General features: G+C 46.8%; 1 protein-coding gene across 1 annotated transcript; it reads right to left on the bottom strand.

The window, feature by feature from the left end:
* Window positions 1–6,812: 6,812 nt before the first annotated feature.
* gtf3c3 (general transcription factor IIIC, polypeptide 3) lies at window positions 6,813–22,283 on the bottom strand. Its single transcript, XM_030354500.1, has 19 exons — window positions 21,941–22,283; window positions 21,756–21,840; window positions 21,070–21,491; window positions 20,799–20,922; window positions 18,739–18,930; window positions 18,093–18,258; window positions 16,618–16,765; window positions 15,717–16,431; window positions 15,489–15,589; window positions 14,615–14,786; window positions 13,033–13,235; window positions 12,534–12,635; window positions 12,210–12,345; window positions 11,431–11,656; window positions 10,556–10,616; window positions 10,224–10,359; window positions 9,450–9,574; window positions 7,586–7,738; window positions 6,813–7,288 (listed from the first exon to the last, which is right to left on the bottom strand). Exons 1-19 carry the CDS (start codon window positions 22,043–22,045, stop codon window positions 7,166–7,168), a joined length of 3,495 nt encoding a protein of 1,164 aa, XP_030210360.1. The 5' UTR covers window positions 22,046–22,283; the 3' UTR covers window positions 6,813–7,165.
* Between the last annotated feature and the right edge of the window lie 1,865 nt (window positions 22,284–24,148).

Raw genomic sequence — 24,148 nt, 5'->3', positions numbered from 1 at the left:
GGAGGAAGAGACGGGGAGGAAGGGAGGAGGAGGAGGGGCGTGGCTGATGCTGGGGGTTGTGGCGGTTATGGTGGGTGGGGGGAAGACAGGGATGGGGTGGGGGGAGGAGGAGGGGGAGACGGGGGTGTGGCGGGGGGAGGAGGGGGTGAGGGAGCCGGGGGAGGGGGGAGGTGGGAGGGGGCGGGTGGGGAGGACAGCTCTGGCGAGGGAGGGCCGAATGGTGGAGGAGGAAGACGATGATCCAATAAAAAAAAAAAATAAAGAGAGGGAGGGAGGGAGGGAGGGAGAGCGAGAGACAGGTCACTACGATCTCCTCAGCATCCGCCTGCTCTCTCTCGCGGCGTCCCGCTGTCCTCTCCCGCAGGCTTCCATGGCGCTCTGCCCGACCGCCCTCCAGCAAGGCACGCTTTAGTCCGACGACGCATCCAAAAGAAACCAAACGGGGCGACGAATCGATGCTCCCGCCCCCCGGGGACGTCTCAGGACGCTCCCGGCGCGATGTCCCTCAAGCAGGGCACTTGAAGAATTCCCAGAATCCTGCAGTCAGTCATCCAGCCTCGACGAGGGGCCTGAACTCCCCCATTCACGCCCGTCCCCCTCCATACATACTCTATGGCTCTCTCTCTCTATATCTCAGAGTCTCTCGCTCTTCCCCCTCGGCCTCCCTCTCTCTCCCTAGCCCTGTGTGTCTCTCTGTCGTCTCCCTCTCTCTATCGGGCTGTGTCTCTCTCCCATCACTACGCCTACATGCCTCCGGTGAGGAAGAGAGTCCCAACTCCCAGCCCGCTCCTCTGACCTTTGAACCCTACCTCTCTACAGGGTTCTAAATGCTTCTAGAGGACCCTGAGCGTTGGGAGAGGAGGGGTGCGACTCCCGAAGGTCCTTGCTCACGGGCACTGCGGCGGCGGCTGTGGCGACGTCTCGCGGAGGAACGGGGTGGAGGTGGCGGTGGAGGAGGAGAGGGCGTAGTGTTTTCCCCCCGTCGCTCGTCTGTAGTCCGGCGTGGCGGGATGAGGGGTTGCTAGGCCCTCTGTTGGGGGGGGGGGGAGATAGAGAGTGGAAACCTACAGGAAAGAGAGAGAGAGAGAGAGAGAGAGAGAGAGAGAGAGAGAGAGAGAGAGAGAACAGAGACAGAGAGAGACAGAGACAGAGAGAGACAACGAGAGACAGAGAGACAGAGACACAGACAGGACAGAGATAGAGACTTAGATAGAGACAGAGAGAGACAGGGAGAGAAAGACAGAGACAGAGAGAGAGGACAGAGACACAGACAGGACAAAGATAGAGAGAGGACAGAGATAGAGACCATACAGAGATAGAGAGAGACAGGAAGATAGAACATTAAGATGAAGAGGTGGAAAGGGAGAGAGCAAAAGAGAGGAAGGAGGGGGGGAAAGAAGATGGAGAGTGATCAATAATTCATAACAGTATGGACCTTTACAGTAAATCAGTCGGATAATATGTGTTTATAAGGCAGACACCATGGTAAAGTTACAAAGTAAATGTTTTGCCAATCTTTGACATTCAAACACATTTCAAAAGATCTCTCTCCCACATGACACAGAACCATGCTCTGGAAAGTCTATTCATTCAACATTTACGATAAAACCACTGTTACGGACATCAAATATAAAATACTAAATGGAGCAAGGCTCTGTACTGGATCTGAGAAGATCACATGATTCATGTCTTGTGAATGTAGCCGGGAAAGAGCATTCCTGCCCCCCTATCTGCATTATTGATGACATCATTTTCTTTGAAATGTAGGTTTTTCCTGCGACATGCTTCGACATATTTTAGGTTCGTTATTTTTTACACCTCGATCACACCCACGCACTAATCAAAGACACAGAAAGGGATCATTGTTCTCAATCTGATCTTGGTTCTTCTTTGACGTCCTTACTCTCTCTCCCTCGCTCCCTCGCGCTCGTCTTCGCCTCGCCCCGGTTGCCATGGTGACCGGCAGAGCGGGCAGCCCTGCTTCCGCACCACTTGGGTCAAAAAGGGGCCACGTCACCTGGCAAAGGGTCCCTCGATCCACCTCATAGCCCTCTTTCTCTCTCCTTACACTAAGGTTTATGTCCCTCTGTCTTTTCCATTCTCTCCCTCTCCATCTCTCTCTCCTCCCCATTCATTTTCACCTCTGTTCTATATTTATCACCCAGACCATTTTTTATTACCTCTCTCTCCCCCCCTATGTTTTCTGAGAGAGAGAGAGAGAGAGAGAGAGAGAGAGAGAGAGAGAGAGAGAGAGAGAGAGAGAGAGAGACATAGAAGACACACACACAAGCTTGGTGTGATGTCATCCACTGCTATTGTTTATAAATAACCAACGGTGAGAAAGATCTAGAATAACTAGCAGAACCGACACATCCTTTAAACCTGAAAACTGGTGTTGAACAATATGAACAATGTATATGTTATGTTTTCAATAAAGATTAAAGCTAAAGTCCAAACCCCAACTGGTTAAATTGATAACACAGATATTGACATTTGAAGGTAGAAAATCAAATCAAATCAACAGCTCTTAAAACACGTGTTCCTAGAAGTCTGAAAGCTAATTCCCTTTATAATGTCCCCTCCATTTTCTAACTATTGGAGCATTGAAATGTTAGTTATTATGTTTGCAGGAATGTTTTTTGGGTCGTTGTTTATAAATGATTAAGCATGAAATGTCATTATTGGGAGACATTTTTCTGTTTGAAAACGCCACAGATTTCTTGATGCGGGATGCAGCATACCATCTTCGTTAGCCTAGATTACAGTGTATTTAGATTGATGGAGGATTTGCAGTACCAGAACTCTCTTGAGTCCTCTCAATATGGACGATTATCGCCCACAAACAATCCCATGATGCATCCTGATGCAGAAGCCCTCTAACGACTAGAAATAACAAACATTACACACACATTCAGCATACTTTTTTTAAGGCCTCTCTTTCTTACACACATGCACACCAACACACACACACTGGGGTGAATGTCGTTGATCCAGTGGTGGGATTAAAACAGAGAATGAAAGGATTACCCTTCTTCCGTAATCCCTGTGACACCACATGGATCCTGTCTGAATCCCTCTGTCGCTCTCTGTCTCTCTCTCTCTCTCTCTGACACACACACACACACACACCTCCTCAAAAACTATTTTTTGGATATGATATGCTTGTTTCTATTCTACTACACTTTGGATGAAGAATCGTCCACCAACCGATTACGATTTCAGTGATTGCGCCACCAAAACTCAGAGCCGTAGGAAATAATGTGCGCATCCATTGTTTCACTACATCCTACGTACAGCAGTTGACAAAGCAGTCTGACTCCTTTAACTAAATATAAACCCTTTCTTATCCAAGTCCCTCACCAGGTTGGACGACGAGTGGTCGTTACTGTGTGTGTGTGTGTGTGTGTGTGTGTGTGTGTGTGTGTGTGTGTGTGTGTGTGTGTGTGTGTGTGTGTGTGTGTGTGTGTGTGTGTGTGTGTGTGTGTGTGTGTGTGTGTGTTGCACAGTCTCACCGTTCAATCTCAGGGCTTCACATAACGATAGTCAAACCATAAGTTTGTGTGTGTGTGCGCGTGCGTGTGTGTGTGACAATCCCAGTGCTCTATCTAACCATAAGTGTGTGTGTATGAATTGGTTTTCATCTCTATACTCTAACGCAGTCATCCATGTTTCCCGCACGTGTCTGTGTGTGTGCCGCGCTTCCGGAAGAGAACACAGGCACCATGTCCATCAACGTGCACGCACATACTAACGCACGCACACACACACACACACAGACAGACAGAGTACAGACCACTCTCGTCGTCAAACCTAGATGGAGAGAAAAGAAAAGCTTACTCATCATTGCCCTACTGCCCTGGCATCTGGGTTGCTCTAGCTGTGTGTGTGTGTGTGTGTGGTCTGAAATCACTTCCTATTTACAATATGGTGAGCTAATGTTCACTGGAATGGCAGGAAGAGCCCTCAGTGTGTGTGTGTGTGTGTGTGTGTGTGTGTGTGTGTGTGTGTGTGTGTGTGTGTGTGTGTGTGTGTGTGTGTGTGTGTGTGTGTGTGTGTGTGTGTGTGATCAATGGCACTATCATAATGACATCATACTGCTAATGATAGTCAGCACTGTCTACTAGAAAGTGGTGTTGTTTGAATTACAATTGTTAATGCAATTTGTTATAAGCTAGTTATCATCAATTAGTAACTATGATTAGAGTGTGCAATGCTAGTAAACATTCTTAACACTACTTGGCAGTATTCATGCTAGCAGGCATTCATGTGAACTGGTGGGCGAGGAGGCCATCCTGTTTAGTGCTACATATTCTGCTGTCTGAGATCCATGCCGGAGAGTTATTTATAAGTAGGGACTCAGTAACTAAATATACCCCAAAGCACTGTGAGAAAACACACACACACACACACACACACACACACACACACACACACACACACACACACACACACACACACACACACACACGAAACCATTTCCTACTGAAATTATCAACTGCTGGTGAATTTGGGCTCGATCAGGACCGAGTGAATAATCTGAAGTAAAATAACGAGAGTCCAGTTTCTTTTATCAGAAGTTTGACCGATGAAGTTCTGTCGTATTCGAGGCATTTTGATTTTACCCCCAACGCAAATCCAAAGTATGTGTCACTTGCATCTAGAAATAACAGTAGCGTGACAGCAGAACAATGAGACGACAGCTTCCTGTCCCACGCACACACCCCTCACATTCCTTCATGCCCTATGGATGGATGTCCGTGTGTGTGTTCGTGTCCGCATGATCGTGCGTGTGTGTGCACTATATTCACCTGTTTACTAATTTTCTTTTGGAGGAAAAATGAATACTTGCATGTGCATACACTTGACATGTTTTCAATTTTATTAATTTCGTTTCCTTAAAAAAAAGAAAAAAAAAAACTGCAATCAATTTCCCAAAATCAACGTCTCAAACACTACTATGGATGAACACATTTACGTCACGGTGCCTGATTCCTTCCGATTAGCAAAAGGAGACAAATAACCAATAATAATATAGATTCAGCACTGAGGTGACGACAAATCAATTGATCAATAGTCACTCAGTTGTAGGTCTACATCAACTCGTCTGAAACACATGACCAGCATAGAAGTTCCCTTTATTCTCTTAATATCCATAAGGGTTTAAGCTAAGACTTATTTTTGTATGTCTCCAGTCTGTGCCCTAAATACCAAGCATAGTTACTTCCATGGAGGCTCAACTACCGCACTTGCCTAAAACAACAGCGTTTGTGGCCCACCATCCGTACGTACGGTAGGCGGGGCTTCCCTGTTCCCAGCCAATTAAAGGCAAAATCCACTGTGCAATGGGCTGAGTGATTGGTTAGTAACGGACAGAGCGACGCCTACTGTACGTTGAGATACTTGGATCTGTGACTACAAAAAAAAATGAACTGAAGTTATGGTCGAAAACTGACCGAGTTCAACCAGAAAAATAGTTTAAATCTTACATAACACTCGAGGTGCATCGTTCTAGTCTGCTGCATGATATTAGACGGATATAGAGAGGGAATGCAATGTAATGGGTAATGCTATCTTCATCCCACTGTGTACGGTGCCGTTATAGTCCTCCCGTTACTCAACAACACACTTGATGCTCCTCCTCACTAAATACGTTTCAACTTTAAGTGGGTTATTTGTTGTTTTTTGGGTACAACACACAACACAGACGCACAGACTGAACCACTAGTTACGACAGGGTTGGATTAAACTCAGCGACGCAATTGACAAAACCTTGATTTAACCAAAACACCTTCAACAAAACGACGTGGAAAGTACTGCACAACGCACGTCTGCAGCCCAAGTCTGTTAGCTGTCAGTCGGTCCGATCGCAATAAAAACAATCACATATTTTAAAATCACTGACAAATCCAAGCAGCCCCAACCACACTCACACACGCAACCAAACACAACAGAAAAACAATGTAATAAAGATCAGTGTGGGGCTGCAGACTTACCGTCTACATAGACAGGGACCGACCCTCCATGTTTCCAACACCTCTCATTTCGACCTAAGCGGGCTGTCCGCAGCCATAACCCGCTGCCAGAAGTCCTGTATCGCTGGTGGCCCCACCGACGCTTCCTCCGTTCCCAGACCGGGATTCAGAGCTCCTAAACGGGGTCGCTGCGCAGCCACCCCTCGCTGTCGGCTCCAGATTCTAGGACAAGGCGTAAATCTCGCTTTGAGCGTATTCAGGGCGTATTACTTTATTTTCTCGAAATCATCCCGTGTTTATCGGCTTGGGAGTTTTAAGCCACTACGAAGAAATATAGCGTTGATGCTGCCAGTGCTGAAAGAAGCGTTCATATCTTATTTATCTAGCGAGAAGACTTCATCACATCCGCCCGCCCGTTTCCGCTACATCACCAGCGTAATGAAAGGCGCTCAACACCCACATCCAAGGCACCGGGAAAAACACACCCGGTGGTTCAGAATTAAAACGAGACGATGTGGATGTGTTTTATTCCCGTTCAGTGATTAAATAATACCGTGAACTTTATTTGGGAGCAAGGTTTATCGAGGTTTAGGAGGGTCCATGGGACGCATCCTGCTCTCTCTCCATCCTTTAGGGATGGAGACTCCGAGTCAAGGCGTGCTCTGTTCGGAATCGCAGACTTCAGATGTCATTAGACTGGGAGGTTGGGAGGGGGGAGGGGTGGGGGGGGTTACCAACATAATCCCATCGCTCTAATCCGCGATTGAAACCGAATAAAAAACTGCTGTCGTAATGAGACCAATATCTAATTAATTTCGTGAAGAAAAAAACAATCGGTAATTTTAATTGAGTATTTTAATTTATTAACAAAATAGGCTACAGTTTTTTGTACATAGGCAATAGAAAAAATAAAACATTTATACCAATCTTCTAAAAAGCATCAAGCAACCTCTCAAATATTATTCCAAAAAATGAAGGAAATGCTGCAAAAAAAGTATTTGCAAAATGCTCCTTGAAAACACAAAATCACCTGAAATTAACCGGATATTAATCCCACAAAAATAAAAGCAATTTCGACCTTAATCCATACAGCACTGCTTTTGGAAAAGCCTCCAGACTGCAGTCCTAAATCCACAAACATCACCCTCGGTTTGTGTAGGAATACACGCCTGAATGTTGGTGTGTATTCGTGTTTAGATGACACAGTGTGTGTAGAGGGTCTGGCGGGCCAGGTGTGTGTTGCCACTGGCCTGGTAGATGAGAGACAGGTTGAAGGCAATCTCTCTCCTCAGGTCAACCTGATCCGCCTCTATACCCTGGGGGGGGAGGGGGGGGGGGGAAGAGAGAGAGAGAGAGAGAGAGAGAGAGAGAGAGAGAGAGAGAGAGAGAGAGAGAGAGAGAGAGAGAGAGAGAGAGAGAGAGAGAGAGAGAGAGAGAGAGAGAGAGAGAGAGAGAGAGAGAGAGAGAGAGAGAGAGAGAGAGAGAGAGAGAGAGAGAGAGAGAGAGAGAGAGAGAGAAAGAAGCTTAGAGACTAAATGACGACGTATCAAAAGGATACAATCGAGGAGGTTTGACATCCACCTCAATGGTTCAACAATATGCTGTGTGCTTACCTCCAGGGCAGGTGGGGGCAGTGCCAGGGCCTGGTGGTAGTAGTGGATGGCCAGGTGGACGAGGCCCATCTGGTGCAGGGCGCGGCCCAGGTTGTACAGGCTCTCCTGGCACTCGCCCCGCAGCTCCACATAGCGCCACAGGAAGGAGAAGCCCTACCAACACACACGCACGCACACGCGCGCACATGCAAAGACACACACAGTTACACACACACACAGTCACGCACACACGGTCGCATACGCACAAACCCACAGACACACACACGCACACTCACACACACAGGCATGCGTGAACACAGCCACACACACACACACACACACACACACACACACACACAAATGCACGCGCGCACGCACGCACACACACACAGTCACGCACGCATACACATACAGTCACACAAACACACACAGTCTCACACACACACAGAGAAACAGAACAATTAAAATAAGCCATTGCATAAATTATTATTTAGGATTAGTCTCATGCAAGACTCTGCCGAGTCAAACCTCATTCTTTAGGACTGAACCATCATCCCCTGACCGTCCAATCATAAACAATATATTTTTAAGCATATGAGCGACTCAATGATACATTATTGGTTGGGACCATCGCTTGGTTTAAACGCTTGTAAAGAATGAATCGGCTCATCCAGGTGACCCACAGCTGTCTACAGGTGTCTGTCTCCGCTAAATGACCACATCCCCCGCAAACTAACACCACAATGTGCGCATCCGTTCATGTCAGCATCAATTTGACGGAAACGAAAGGCTACTGTTAGCCTAATATACTTAAATATAGGCTAATATGATATAGCCTATCAAATGTAATTATTATTATTCATTAGGAAATCAAACATTGGCCGGCCTCTGGGTAGACCGTAGAGCTGAGTTCTGTCTGATTAGAAACGGTATTCACATCCGATCATGGAAAAAACAAAAAAAATCGATAAGAGACGTTTAACGGATTTACAATTTGAAATACATGTGAAGGATGCGTTTCAGCATATAGAACAAACGTGGTACATTTGAATTAAGCAGAACAGCCAAAAGGCACTACTGAGTATCGACGGAGACAATCGTTTCAACAGCGTGCTTGGTATGAAATGACAGCTGCTGAAGACACTGTTTGAAATGTACATTTTTTGGGATCATCCTCAATAGTTTTGTAATTCTGCCAAACTTTTGCAATTATTTTCGTCCCAGACTAACAGTATAGAATTGTCCCTACTTTGGCAATACAATTATTGACAAATTCCACTGTCATGCCACAATGGGGTTGTCAAACAAACAATAAGGGCATTTATTGAATGCAAAACATCACACGGCAAATTGCACACAGAATAATGGGACCGACGGCCCGGAAAAAAAACCATTGCATAACTGAGCCTTTCCTTCTCGAAGCCAAGCAATGCTGTGGTATCACTCATTTACCACCCCCGTCCTCCCAATGGAATGACCCGCTTTTACACACTCACAATGTACCAACATGGGGGTTAGACTATTTAAGACAAAGTCGACTAAATGTCTCTGTGTCAAAGACCCAATCCTTGAAGGTTGGAGGTCATAACTATTCATTATCTGTATGAATTTCTAAAATAATAAATACACATATAAATCTGAAATCCGTAAACAATTCACATGAAAAAGTACTTAATGTAAGTTGCTTTGGATAAAAGCATCTGCTAAATGGCCTAAATGTAAATGTACATGTAAATTCACCGTTCGTCATTAAGCATTTATTCAAAGGGCCTAACGGTAAGATTAGTTGAAGTGAAGAAGACATCTTGCACAAGGATGTCTACAGGTTGTTGGGAATCAAACCCAGTAGATGGACTCACAGACAGACAGACACACACACACACACCTGTAGCACGAGCGGGTGTCGTTTGGAGACAAACTTCTGAGCGGCCAGGTGGAAGAAGGTGAGCCCCACACAGAGGCTGTACATGGGGTTACTGCCATGGGTCCTAAACGCCTGCATGTACTGGCCTAGGGGGCGAGAGACATACAGAGAGAGAGAGAGAGAGAGAGAGGTTTAACGCCCACTGCCTCCGTCCGTTGACTGATCCCCATTGACTTTGAATGGGTTCAGACGCGCAATGCATTGTGGATCCGTTCGCTTTGTTGGAGCCTTTGGCTCCGTCAAAAAGTTGAAAAATGGTCAACTTTTTCGGCAGCGACGGATCCGTCATCCAATCAGAACGCGTATGCAAATGTGTGCAATGTCTCGGGCTCTGACGACCCCCGGAAAGCTCCCCCATCCGTCAGCCAAGCCTTCCGACGTCCTTCGACTGACGGTGCAGTGGGCACGAGGCGTAAGGAGAGAAAGATTCACGGAGTGATTGAGTGAGAGTAGGAGAGAGCGAGAGAGCAAGAGAGAGAGACATGGGGTGACGGAGAAAGAAGGTAAGAGAGACATAAGGTTGCCAAGAGAGAGAGAGAGAGAGGAAGTTTGACTGTTTCGCTTGATGAAATAACATGCATTAAACACACGTCATTAAGCGTCTCCACTTCTGCTAAATCTCCCCAAATTATGCGTACGTTTGTGTGTGTGCCATCGCTGGCGTTCGCATGTGCGTGCGTGCATGTGTGCGTTTGTGCGCCGCGTGTGTGCTTTTGTGTGTGTGCGTGCGCGCACCCAGGGCGTGCTTGAAGCTGCCCGACACCATGGCGTTGTGTCCACACAGGACGCACAGCGCGTGGTTGTCGGGGTTCTTCAGCATCAGGCGCAGACAGAAGCGGTGGTGACGCTGGTGCTGTGAGTTCAGCGTCACCTGGGAGAGGTGGAGGACAACAACAACAACAACAACAACAACAACAGGTAAACAAAAGACCACGAAAAAACAACCAAAATACAGGAGCAACCCAGGAGTCTGGCGTTAACACAAAAACAAAACTGTGAACAACAAGGCAACGACAAGAAACCACAGGTAAACAACCAGTCCACACACACACACACAAAAAACACACCTGGTTGAAGACGTTCCACAGCTGAGGTCTTTCAGCATCAGAGGTGTCCATAAGCATGATTCTGGAAGGAAAGAAGGTAGAAAGAAACAACGCTATGATCCTTGCTAATGTCACAGGCAATGATCAGGAACAAGCCAATCTCTCTGTATCACTCTTTCTCTCTACCTTAGTGAAGCTCTCTCTACCAAAGTGATGCTCACTCTACTTGATGTAGTCGTAGGCCTGTGAAGCTCTCTCTACCACTCTGTCTCTATCGTAAAGAAGCTCTCTCTACCTTAGTGAAGCTCTCTCTACCACTCTGTATCTCTCTACCTTAGTGAAGCTCTCTCTACCAATCTCTCTCTCGGCCTTAGTGAAGCTCTCTCTACCTCTCTCTCGCTAACATAGTGATGCTCTCTCTACCTCTCTCTCTACCATAGTGATGCTCTCTCTACCTGATGTAGTCGTAGGCCTTGGTGATGCTCTCTCTACCGCTCTCTCTCCCAAAGTGATGCTCTACCTCTCGCACTACCTCTCTCCCTCCCCCTCCCCCCTCTCTCTCGCTCTCCCACACCCTCCCTCCCTCTCCCTCCGCCTCTCTCAACCTGATGTAGTCGTAGGCCTTGGTGATTCTCTCTCTCTCTCTCTCTCTCCCCCCCCCCCCTCCCTCCCTCTCCCTGATGTAGTCGTAGGCCTTGGTGACTCTCTCTCTCTCTCTCTCTCTCTCTCTCTCTCTCTCTCTCTCTCTCTCTCTCTCTCTCTCTCTCTCTCTCTCTCTCTCTCTCTCTCTCTCTCTCTCTCTCTCTCTCTCTCTCTCTCTCTCTCTCTCTCTCTCTCTCTCTCTCTCTCTCTCTCTCTCTCCCCCTCCCTCCCTCCCTCCCTCTCCCTCTCTCTACCTGATGTAGTCGTAGGCCTTGCGGTAGTTGTGGTCCAGGAAGGCGGCAGACAGGCCGAAGAACTCGAGCTGCTTCCTCTTGGGCTTGTTCTCGTAGAAGGAGTAGAACTCCATGGCCGAGTCCACCATGAGCTCCGCCTCCTGGTAGCGGCCCACCTCGCACATGGTGTGCACGCAGTCTACCAGCAGCTGCCACCACTCCTCCCGGGACAGCACGCTGGTCTTCCCTGAGGGGGGGCGGAGTCAGGGGGGGAAAGGGGGCGTGTTTAGGGGGCGGGGCGTGAGAGAGCATTAAAGGTGACATATTATAGTGGGCGTGTCCACCGAGATGTGCGCACATCTCGGTGGACACGCCCACTTGTGATGTCAGAAGAGGCCGATTTTCAAAACGGCTTGTAGTGGCCACACACCTGGTGGGATAATGTATCACCTTTAAGTAGGATAGGGCTTGTGTGACAGATTGCATCATGGGAATTGGTGTTATCGGAACGCCGGCATTTTGGGATGCCTGACGAGAGATACCAACGTCGCTTGCTAATGACAACGTATTTGTTGCCGCGCTTTGCGTGAAAAAACGCTGTGGCGTTTTTCAACACAATAATGCCTCCCCATAATGACAAATAATGTAAAGATGAATTGCTAAACAACGACCAAAATCACCATGGTCCCCAACATCATAGCTAGCATCCCGATGCTCCTACGCTTCCAAAATGGAGGCGGTCATGACGTTGTGATGAACAAGCCTTTTAAACGCACACACACACACACACACACACTCACCGCTGATGTCCTGGTAGGCCGCCTCCTGGTCGGTGACGTCATCCGTGGTCATGTCCTTGACCTTCACCAGCCTCCGGTGGCGTTTCCCGGCCACCATCACGGAGCGCACGCACACGCACGACCGCGTCATCGCCACCTGGTGGGCGGGACACGCACACAAACACACACGGACAGACAGACACACGCGGAAGACACGCATTGGAACACTTTATGTCTTTACGTCGGAATTTAGGAAGCAAAAAGATCTGTGTGTGTGTCTGTATATGTGTGTGTGTGTCTGTGTGTCTGTGTGTCTGTGTGTGTGTGTGTGTGTGTGTGTGAGACCTTGAGCAGCAGGGAGATCATGGTGATGACGGCGTCTATGTAGTCCTGCAGATGGCCCTGGGTCTTCAGCAGGGTGGAGCGGTGCAGCAGCAGCTTCAGCTCCTATACACACACACACACACACACACACACACACACACACACACACACACACACACACACACACACACACACACACACACACACACACACACACACACACACACACACACGGTGTTGAAACGTCACCCTTTGGTATACACAATCTATTCAACTCAATTCATATTAAACCCTCAATATGCCCTTTTTTTATTATATTTTTAATAATCAAATCAAACTGTCAAACAGGACCGCTAAACATACGTGATATGAAAACAAACTAGCCACCGAGATCCTAAGGAACAGGAAAAAACGGAGCGTCTTGGTGCTACGAGGAACTTCACGTCAGACCCGCCCACCAGGGTAACCCAAAATGGCTGCCACTTGAGACCAACACACACACACACACACACACACACACCTTCTGGGTGGCGGAGGAGTCCTGGGCCAGCGTGTCGGGGTCGTACATGGGCTCCAGGGCCTTGAGGGCCGACTCGGGGCGCCCGAGCTGCTGCTGCAGCGTGGAGAGAGAGAGGCGGGCCCCCAGGTGCTGCGGGGCCATCTCCACCACGCGGTCGTAGCTCTCCGCCGCCGCCTCCAGGTGCCCCAGCGCCTTCAGGCACTCTGGAGGTCAGAGGTCAAAAGGTCAGAGGTCAACGAGGCCATCCAGACTTTGTCACTGGCGCGGAAAAAATAACCCTAACGATATTATAACAAATTATATAACGGTCTTTCCTTATTAGGACTTAATTTAAAGTCCTAATTTTAAAGACTTTCAATTATTGGGACTTAAATCGAAGTCCTAATAAGGTAAAGAGGTCAGAGGTCAAAGGTCAGAGGTCGACGAGGCCATACAGACGTTATTCGTCACTGGCGCGGAAAAAATAACCCTAACGATATTATAACAAATTATATAACGGTCTGTACCTTATAAGGACTTAAATTAACACTTTAAAGCTTGGTATTCATTCTCATTGCACTTACAGTCGACTCCCTTCCTCTCTCCTTTTGCAAGGTGCTATGCTAGTTGGAATTTGGGTCACCACTATAGCCATGTCTGGTCATTAAACCACGCTTGAGAAGCCCTCTTTTGTTTAACCTTTGGCTTCCCAACCCTCCCAAATAGTTTAGAGTCTAAACAAGTGTAGAGTTTAGAGATTAGACTGTTTAGATACAACTATAAGAACCAATCCAAAATAGGCTCTCACCATCTAAACTTTAGAGTCTTTACTTTAGAGTCTAAACTTTAGACGGTTAGAACACGTTTTGGTTGGTGCTACTTTGTGTGTTTTGATGTTTTGGCCCACAACATGACTCCAAAAGCCCTGAACAACGAGTTGTCTCATTAAAGATTCTCTGTAAATGTGCACAGTTTATCCTCCATGATCCCGCTCCAGTAAACCAAACACCTAGCTGTCTAGAAGAGCCCCAACAGAGATCATCTCTTATCAGTCCTTGACAGGAGGCTCACTGACTAATTTATTTTATTGGACCTTTTTGATATAAAATATGAACAGCACTGTGTGTCATACCTAAAAAAATACATAAATAGTCAGGGATGACACTATAAAGCCTGAATGCTTATTTCCATTGTGGTCCCTGTTTGGGCAGCACAAGAGGGCAGGTAGGAGAGAATCACATGTAAATGTGTGTAATTAAGTATTTATTCTGTGGTGAAGGACCTCTTAGCCTCATTTATTGGTTAGACCCCTAGGCGTGTACACACATGCCCTTATGGAATGACATTGTTATCTCTGTGATTTTTTTATTTTATGTATGCATGTATTGCTGGACACTTTATTCACTTTATTTTATTATTGCATCTTTCAAATTCCACGCTCTGCTTTAACAAGTGAATTTCTCATGCATGGGATGAAATAAAGTTTTTATCTTATCAATCATTCAAAAAATTGCAACCCCAAAAAAAAGGTGCCACTTTAATGACCAGTGCAGTGCAGCGAGCGCTCACACGCACATCAACGGGCGGTGTGTTTTTTGCGTACCGGCGTGACGTAGCCAGACGACGGCCAGGTTGTACTTGACGGAGGTGACGAGGGCGGAGAGCAGCTGCAGGGCGGAGCTGAACTCCCCCTCCTCCAGGAAGGCCTCGGCCACGTCCAGGTGGAGGTCGCCCACCTCCTCCGGGCTCTGGCCCATCATCTCCGTCAGCAGGCCCTGGGGTGGAAGGGGGGGGTGGTGGTGGTGGAGGAGGAGAGAGAGGGGGGCGGGAAGACCACATGGCATTAAGTGAAAGTGGGATGGAAATAGAGAGGCATAGAGAGAGAGAGAGAGAGAGAGAGAGAGAGAGAGAGAGAGAGAGAGAGAGAGAGAGAGAGAGAGAGAGAGAGAGAGAGAGAGAGAGAGAGAGAGGGAGAGAGAGAGAGAGACAGAGAGAGAGGCAGAGAGAGAGAGAGAGAGAGAGGCAGAGAGAGAGAGAGGCAGAGAGAGAGAGAGAGAGAGAGAGAGAGAGAGAGAGAGAGAGAGAGAGAGAGAGAGAGAGAGGCAGAGAGAGAGAGAGAGAGAGAGAGAGACAGAGAGAGAGGCAGAGAGAGAGAGAGGCAGAGAGAGAGAGAGAGAGAGAGAGAGAGAGAGAGAGAGAGAGAGAGAGAGAGAGAGAGAGAGAGAGAGAGAGAGAGAGAGAGAGAGAGAGAGAGAGAGAGAGAGAGAGAGAGAGAGAGAGAGAGAGAGAGAGAGAGAGAGAGAGAGAGAGAGAGACTTATAAACATTGTTGGGGTGGATGAGAGAGTAGAGGAGAGGGTGGGAGAGGAGAGAGGGGTGGAAGACAAGGGGGTGGAGGAGAGAGGGGAGAGGGGTGGAGGGGAGAGATGTAGGGATGCAGGAGGAGTGGGGGTAAAGAGGTGGGGGTCCACGTCTTACGTCCAGGGGGGTGTAGACGTGCTGGTGGATGAGGCAGACCATCAGCTTGGCCCGGATGTCCACCGGGACACTGTCTGGTACCTCCACCTCCACGATCTCACCTGACACACACACACACACACACACACATCACAGATGTCATAGTATTTGTAAGGATATCTGTAAACTGATATGCTGACGTTTGGACAGTTGATGTCAAAATATAGACAGTGTATCCTCTGTACTCACCCAGCTCCTCCACCTTCCCAGCAGCCTCTGCTCCTTTCTCCTCCACCGCCGTCGGCTGCTCTCCGTCTTTAAGCCCCTCCTTGTCCTGCCCTCCCTCTCCCTCCTTCTCTCCCACCTTCCCTCCCTCCTTCTCCCCCTCCCACTCCATTCCTTCCTCCCCCTCTCCCACCTTCCCTCCCTCCTTCTCCTGCCCGTTCTCTCCCTCTCCTGCCTTCCCTGTCTCCCCACCCTCCACGCCCTCCATCCCGTTGCCTCCCGTCGCCGTTCTCTCCGTCTCTCCCTCCTTCTCCCTCTGGTTTGGTTCCAATTTGGTGACGGAATCTGAGATCTGATCTGAGGTCTGAGTTGAGGTCTGAACTTGGGTCTGGTCTGAGGTCTGATCTAAGGTCTTATCTGGTATCTGATCTGAGGTCTTATCTGGTATCTGATCTGAGGTCTTATCTGAGGTCTGATCTGAGGTCTTATCTAGGATCTGATCTGAGGTCTTATCTGAGATCTGATCTGAGGTCTTATCTGAGACCTGATCTGAGGTCTTATCTGAGATCTGATCTGAGGTCTTATCTAGGATCTGATCTGAGGTCTTATCTGAGATCTGATCTGAGGTCTTATCTGGCGTCTGATCTGAAATCTTATCTGGGATCTGATCTGGAATCTGATCTGCAGTCTTATCTGGGGCTTTCCTCACCAACACGATACCAGAGAACTTCACCAGCACCTGAATAATACACAACCACACACCAAGGCACCATGTGAAGACTCACACAGACCAACACTGTACGCGGGTCATGTGATCCTGTGAATCAAAAAACCTGTATCTGTAAGAGTGTGTGTGTGTGTGTTCCTATATGAGTGTGTTTGTGTATGTATGTGCATGAGTGTGTGTGTGTGTGTGTGTGTCTACCTGCAGGGCCTTGCTGTGCTGGTGCCCGGCCAGGTAGAGCTCAGCGGCCATGTTGATCATGTCGTCGGTGACCAGCTCCGGGTGACGGAGCAGGGCCTCCTCCGTCACGCCCAGGGCCGACGGCAGGTCGTCACTCTCGAAGTAGCTCCTGACACACACACCAAAACACACACACACACACACAGATTATTCGATGTATGCCGACATTCACAAAGGCAGCCATCGATCATCGGCAAGAAATCACTTAATATCTTGAACGCAAAACCACAACTACCTGCTAAGTAGTTCCAGTCCAAATGTCTGTTCAGCCCTCAAAACGAAAGCTGGCAAATTGTGAAAAATGCATTTAACTGTAATCCGAAAACGCGGTTATATGCTATAGTCCCTATAGTTTCTGTGGTATAAAGGCTGAATCGCGACGGTCTATAATTTCAACATAAAGATTACGTGTTTATAATTTGAAATTCGCCCCAGCCTTTATACCACAGATACTATAGGGTCTATAGCATATAACCACGTTTTCTGATTACATTTGAATGAAAAATTAAGCTCACAACATCGCTAATTAACACCGCAACTGCAAATTAACCGCACAGAGATATCCATGGCAACTGGTCAAACAAATTTTCTTATGCCGATCATTCTGCTCGCACATCCGCCGTGTTGATAAACAAATAATCCCCCTATAAATGAATGGTCTTCATTTATTTTCTATGGCAAGTGACCGTGGTATAAGCGGGGACACCTGTCCAACATTAGTTCCGTCCGTTAATTCTTGATTATTTGAATGGGAAAAAATGTTAACGGTCCAAATGTTAAAAATCGACTTTGACCCTCGGGAACGAATAATCGAATAATCGAATATTCTGACACATCCCTAATATATAACACAACAAGGTACGTCGCAATCAGTCTTTGAGTGTGTGTCCTCATTTGTCAGGTATTCATATGCCCGTTTTCAGAATGTCTGCATCAGTGTGTGTCCTTAGATGCCTGTTTTCAGCATGTATGTATCAGTGCGTGTCCTCATATGGTCGTGTTTTCAGAATGCGTGTATCGGCGTGTGTCCTCATATGCCTGTGTTTTATGAATGGGTAGATCAGTGTGTGTCCTCATATGGTTGTGTTTTCAAAATGTGTTTATCAGTGTGTGTCCTCATAGGCATGTTGTGTTTTCAGAATGTGTGTATCATTGTGTGTCCTCATATGGTCGTGTTTTCAGAATGGGAGTATCAGCTTGAATCATCATATGCATGTTGTTTTCAGAATGTGTTTATCAGTGTGTGTCCTCATGTGGTTGTGCTTTCAGAAAGTGTGTATCAGTGTGTGTCCTAATATACCCCTGTGTTTTCAGACTGTGTGTATCAGTGTGTGTCCTCATAGACCCCTGTGTTTTCAGAATGTGTGTATCAGGGTGTGTCCTCATATGGTCGTGTTCTCCGCAGGAGTGCGTGTCCACCCTCTCTCACTCCTCACTTGGCCATGTCCTTGGAGAGCGTCATGAAGTGCTCGCCCTCCTCTCGGGGCAGCAGAGAGAGGATGCGCCGGTAGCCGTCCATGCACTGCTTGTGCTCGCCCAGGCGCATGTAGAGGCCCGAGCGCTCCCAGAGGTAGCGCACGTTGGTGGGGTCGTACTTTACGGCTGGAAGGAAGTATGTGTTCAGTTTATGGCCACACTTTAACACAAAAGTTTTGAAAATGATCAGGAAATCGTCATTAAGGAGCAGTGTTTTGGTGTTAAAAACCCAGTGCCTTTCTCCTGGGAGTCAGACACCATAGCCACTTAACTAACTCAACCCCCCCCCCCCCCCCTACGTCATTAAGGAATAGATTAACGTTTAATGGAGTGCATTTAAATAGGGATTTTTTAACCAGTGGCCACTGATTTACAAACCGACGGCGGAGTCGACAAAGCAAGGCGACAGCCAGATTGCCGGGAGCAGTTAGGGTGAAGTGTCCTGTTCAGGTGCACCTCGACACCATGCGAACCAGCACCTTTCCGGTTACCAGCCAACCCGCTCAACCTCCTGAGCTACATACCGCCCCCCTAAGGTATGGGGGCTCATGTTGCCCACCGGTGCCGTGACGGGGGTTTCGAAACCCGGGACCCCTGGGTCCTTACCCTTGCTGTAGCAAATGATGGCCTGGCGCACGTTGTCCCGGTCCAGGGACATGTCGGCCAGCTTCACCCACTCCTCGCAGTCGGACGGGTTCAGGTGGGCGGCGATCAGGCCGAACTGCAGCGCCTTGTCCACGTCGCCGTCGTCCTCGTAGATCATGGCCAGCGTGGAGAAGGGCTCGTACGCCAGCGGAGCTGTAGGAGGAGGAGGAGGAGGAGCAGGAAGAGGAGGAGGAGGAGAAGGAGAAGAAGAAGACAAAATAGGTCATGATTATTACCAAAGAACATACAATCAACAACTACCGACACAAATATATATATATACATACAAAGATATATATTTAAAAAAGAAATTCCAGAAACGCGTAACAAAACATAAACAGATTTCCCTAACATTGGTTATTTGTAGCTAATTATGAGTCCTCACCAAAATAATAAAGGTAATGCAGTTTAAAAATAAACTTTATTTTATTGTTTTATTTTCACAACAGAAAAGTCCAAATCAAAAATTATTAAAGTTCTGATAAATAAAATGTATAAAAATACAAACTTAAAAAGGTATGAAACTCAAAGTCCTTTGAACTAAAACACAATAACCCCCCAGAAAAAAAGAATGGCCGATTTTTTTAAACGGCCGACAACGATAGTTTGGAAAATGCCTAATATCGGCCGATAATATCCGCCCGCCGATATATCGGTCGGGCTCTGGTCTAAACAGAGTCAATGCACACACACACACACACACACACACACACACACACACACACACACACACACACACACACACACACACACACACACACACACACACACACACACACACACACACACACACACACACAGGGCTGTGCGATATATTGAATATACTCGATATATCTCCGAAATAGCTGTGTGCGATACATTCATTTATTATTTCGTAAGTATAGAGTATTTTACGGTCATCTGGGTTTTTTCATGGGGCAGCCGAGACTTGCCTTGGTTTCGTGTTCAAAACATTCTCCGGTGGCTTTCTCCCTCTCCCTCACGCAGTAACGTGAGTGAGGGGTAAAAAAAAACACTTGCGTCGCACATTCACCAACCAATCTCACACGACATCTAGGTGTGGAAGGGAGGGAACTAATTTTGAAGTTTCTTATGGTTTGCAGCGCCGGTCGGCTCAGTGTAGCATAGTGTATCCTAACCAATTCAAATCGACAATTGAAACATGGAAGCGGACGAACTGCTGGTTCCTAGAACTAATAAGGGATCAGTGATCTGGCAGGTTTTTGGATATCGAGAGGAGTACTTGGAGCAAAACACGCCAATGCTTGTAACGTTTTGTCAGATCTGATGTCGTCATGGTTACCAGCTGCACGCTCCATAACAGTTAGACACACAATCGGAATGCAAGGTGCTCCCTCATCTTATACTACTTTTCTAGCTATAAGTTGGCCTGGGAAAACATTGTTGTTTTACCCTACTTCAAGCAACCAAAAGAGTTAACTGGGACGTGTCTGCGTGGTTTGTTGGGGAGAGGAGTTATCTATCTGTCGACCCTGGCAAGGCGCTGGGGGTAGAGGGCAGAACACCTACCATTCCTAAATAAATTCAATGGGCTCAAAAATATCGAACACAATGTATCAAAATTAGTTTATAATTTTTTTGTTTAATTCATTGCAATGGCCTACATATAAAGAAAATGCCGCCTTAATTAGTTATTTGTGTAAAATATTTTTAGATGATTTAACCTTAATGTTTATAAGTCTCTCTCTCTCTCTCTCTCTCTCTCTCTCTCTCTCTCTCTCTCTCTCTCTCTCTCTCTCTCTCTCTCTCTCTCTCTCTCTCTCTCTCTCTCTCTCTCTCTCTCTCTCTCTCTCTCTCTCTGAAAATAGTAAAGTGTAAAAGTGTGATTTCATGGGGTCCTTTAAAGGAGATGTCAAAACATCGAGATATACATCGTAGATCGTGAAATGGAGAAAATGTATGGGGAGATTCATATTTTCCCATATCGCACAGCCCCACCCACCCACACACACCCACCCACCCACCCACCCACCCACCCACCCACCCACACACACACACACCTTGTCTGATGATCTCCATGCACATGACGATGGCGTCGTCCTTCTCTCCGCGGGCGTAGCGGATGTTGGCTTCTCCCATCAGGCCCCTGAGGGCTCGGGGCAGCTTACTGCGATGGCGGCGCTCCTACAGAAACACACACATTATGCATATATATATGCATTGCACACACAGACACATACACAGGATGTGTATATATATATGCACACACAAACACATATTTATGCACAAAAAACCCACATACACACAAAATAATATTATCTCTCTATTCACCCTCATCATCTTGCTGTTCTCCCGGTTCAGCTCCATCTCCAGGGCAAAGATGTCCCCTACTGAAGGGCTCTCTCTCCCATCTCCTCCTCCTCCATCTCCTCCATCTCCTCCTCCTCCTCCTCCTCCTCCTCCTCCTCCTCCTCCATCTTCTTTCTTCATCTTCTTCTTCCTCTTTCGTCGTCCACCTCCTCCTCTCCCCCTGGCGCTCTCCTCCTTCTCCAACACCTTCTTCACGTCAATCGAGAAGTCAGCGTCATTGGTGTCGTCCACATAGCTCAAGGTATCCTCATCTTCCTCCTCCTCCTCTTCCTCCTCCTCCTCTTCCTGTTCTTCGTCGTCGTCGTCGTCATCTGTCGAAGGTGTCTTTTCTTCCAGCATGGAAGCAAAGGCCTGTTGGACCACTGGACTCACACCCTCATCCACTGCAGTTACGGAATAGAAGAGATGCACTATTTTGGAATTTCCCAGACTTTCAGTGTATTTTGTAGATACAGGTAACTATGGAGCCGGTTAGGGTTAGTCATCTAGTTTAGGGATACCTACAAGTAAACTGCGGGGTATTGGGGTTAAACCGACAACCCTTCAGCTCGAGGTCAAGCCCCCTTACGGTACTCTTGTGGGCTTTGGAGGAAGTCCATCAAAGGATACGAAAGACAGAAAAAGACTGAATGAGATTCAATGGGTACCTGCGGTCCCAAGGCCTTGAGCAGAGGTACTGGGCTGAACATCCTCTTCCTCGCCGTCTTCCCCGAGACGCTTGACACTTGGTTGCTGGTAGAAAGGGACCACCGCAAGATGTCATTTAATTTGTCATGTTTACATGTGGCTATAACCCCGTAACGTGTGCGCTACTGCTACCCGGTCCACTCACCGCTGCTTCTCGCTCCTCTCTCCTTCTGTCGAACTCCTCAAAGGTGATCCTACCCTCCAGGTAGTCGATGAGTTCTGCACTGAAGCCCGACATCTCTGTTTGCATGCGATCTTGCAGAGCTGATGTGATGCTGATTCACTCCTTGCAACGACTTAAACCTTGATTTTTCTGCATGCAAAACGCAGCATTGGGCTGTCACACATGTTGCTATTCGTAACGTTGGATCTTAAAAGGTCGAGAGTGGAAAATCGGCGAGGAAACATGTCATATATGAAATGACAACAGTGTATTGTAAATTAAGCATGGAGTGTGCAGGGCGGTCTGACCCTTATTTACTTCCGGGTTAGCGTCAGACATGTGAACGTTTTGCAGCCATCTGGGGGTTGCATTTGGTACTGCCACCACCAAATGCTGACAGGCCAACATCAGTTTGGTATTGCAGAATACATTTTGTTTACAGGTTTGATTGTTTGAAACAGTACTTTGAATCTGGACTTTAACAGCTGACATGGTCAATTCTCTTCATCCACTGTAACTTTAGAAATACCCTATATGGATGGACACACTGCATATTTCTCTTTACTTGTAGTAATGACCGAGACCCATACTATGTACTCCTCCCTCTATTTCTTTTCATGAAACCTATGTGGTTCCTGGATGTAAATTGTGCTGAATCATTCATGTGTCTTGTATGTAATTCTTCCGAGGGTCAGAAAACGTCCTCCCAATACTTGCCTGGAGTCAGTCTGAATCAAAATTTAAGCTATGTTGCTTCCTATTAGGTTCAATTAAAGCATACTTTAAATTACACATATTGTTTCCCATTCGAATACCGTAATCAGCCTTTTTAAAAGGTCGTTAAAGGTCATCCAGGAGGGATTACGTTAAGGTTTCACAGTAAGGCGTCACCGTGACTTCATAAAAACATCAAATTAAAACCACCCATCCTCAATCATATCAGAATAAGCATTTGTACAGGAAACACTCAAATGATTTCTTCGAATTCATGAACAGTAAATAAATAAGGGATACTTGGGTTGTTTGAGAACACCTTATCTGTCCTCATCGATTCCCTGAAGGACTGCGCCCAGTAGCATAATGTGGTTGGTGGCTTGCTGTTTTTAATATATATTTTAATTTGATTAGACTATTTATCTTCACACGTACAGTCCAGGCCAGGGAGGGAAGAAGACAGAGAGAGAGGGGAGGGGGAGAAAACAGACCGAAATGGATAAACAATTGTTTGACGATAAGGGACAAAAGAGGTGGACGGAAATGGAAGAGTGATAAGGAGAGAGAGAGAGAGAGAGAGAGAGAGAGAGAGAGAGAGAGAGAGAGAGAGAGAGAGAGAGAGAGAGAGAGAGAGAGAGAGAGAGAGAGAGAGAGAGAGAGAAAGAGAGACAGAGACAGAGAGAGAGACAGAGAAAGACAGACAGACAGACAGACAGACAGACAGACAGACAGACAGACAGACAGACAGACAGACAGACAGACAGACGGACGGACGGACTCTGTCTGTTTGGGGGGCAGTGGCTTCAGCCCAACACTCATATGATGTCTTTATTCCACCTTGGATCTCTACAGAGCTCCAGTTACTTCCATCCTGTAATGCAGACCTATTGTCATCCTTCTGCTGTTGTTCTACGTACTTTCCTGTTCTGGTTGATCAAGATCAACCCTTCTAAGTCTGAATGCTTCCTGAGCGCTCTGGACAACTTTCCTTCTCCAGCAACTGGATTGGAGAGCCGGTTGAGGTAAGTCTGATTCAGAATCAAAAAAATCTCAAAATTGGGTTACAGAATATAAACAGTTTTATGACGTCTAGGGCCAGATGCACAAAGTAGCCTATCTCAAGATTAATGTTAAGAAGTTTCCTACTAAGAAATTTTAATACAGTTCCCAATATCCTGTTCAGTTCCTTCTAGTGCAATATATTTTCCAAAGAACCTTTCTTTTTTGTCTTTTTTTTATATCATGCATATTTTAAATCAGTGAGAAATATAACACCTTACAATGAGTTGAAATAATTAAATCAATGTTATCAATTAATATCAAGATAACTTCTTAAGGTTTACCTTAAAGTTAAGAATAAAATCATGAAGAAATGCAAGATCTTAATTTTCTAGAATCCACTCAATCGAAAAATGTACCTAATGATTTGCTAAAACGAAAGATACAAACATTTATAAGATATATTTTGTTTTGTTT

Source organism: Gadus morhua, chromosome 4 (assembly GCF_902167405.1).
Source record: "Gadus morhua chromosome 4, gadMor3.0, whole genome shotgun sequence".
In the NCBI taxonomy this organism is placed as follows: domain Eukaryota; kingdom Metazoa; phylum Chordata; class Actinopteri; order Gadiformes; family Gadidae; genus Gadus; species Gadus morhua.
Note: the sequence above shows the minus strand (reverse complement) of the source record. Positions and strands in the feature narration are given on the sequence as shown.

Excerpts from the sequence above, each read along its gene's own strand:
- gtf3c3 (XM_030354500.1), bottom strand. The coding sequence starts at position 22,045 with ATGCAAACAGAGATGTCGGGCTTCAGTGCAGAACTCATCGACTACCTG. Across the intron at positions 13,236-14,614 it reads CGTCTGGCTACGTCACGCCG|AGTGCCTGAAGGCGCTGGGG; the intron begins GTACGCAAAAAA and ends TCTGACCTCCAG. Across the intron at positions 11,657-12,209 it reads GGCCTACCAGGACATCAGCG|GGAAGACCAGCGTGCTGTCC; the intron begins GTGAGTGTGTGT and ends GCCCCCCCTCAG.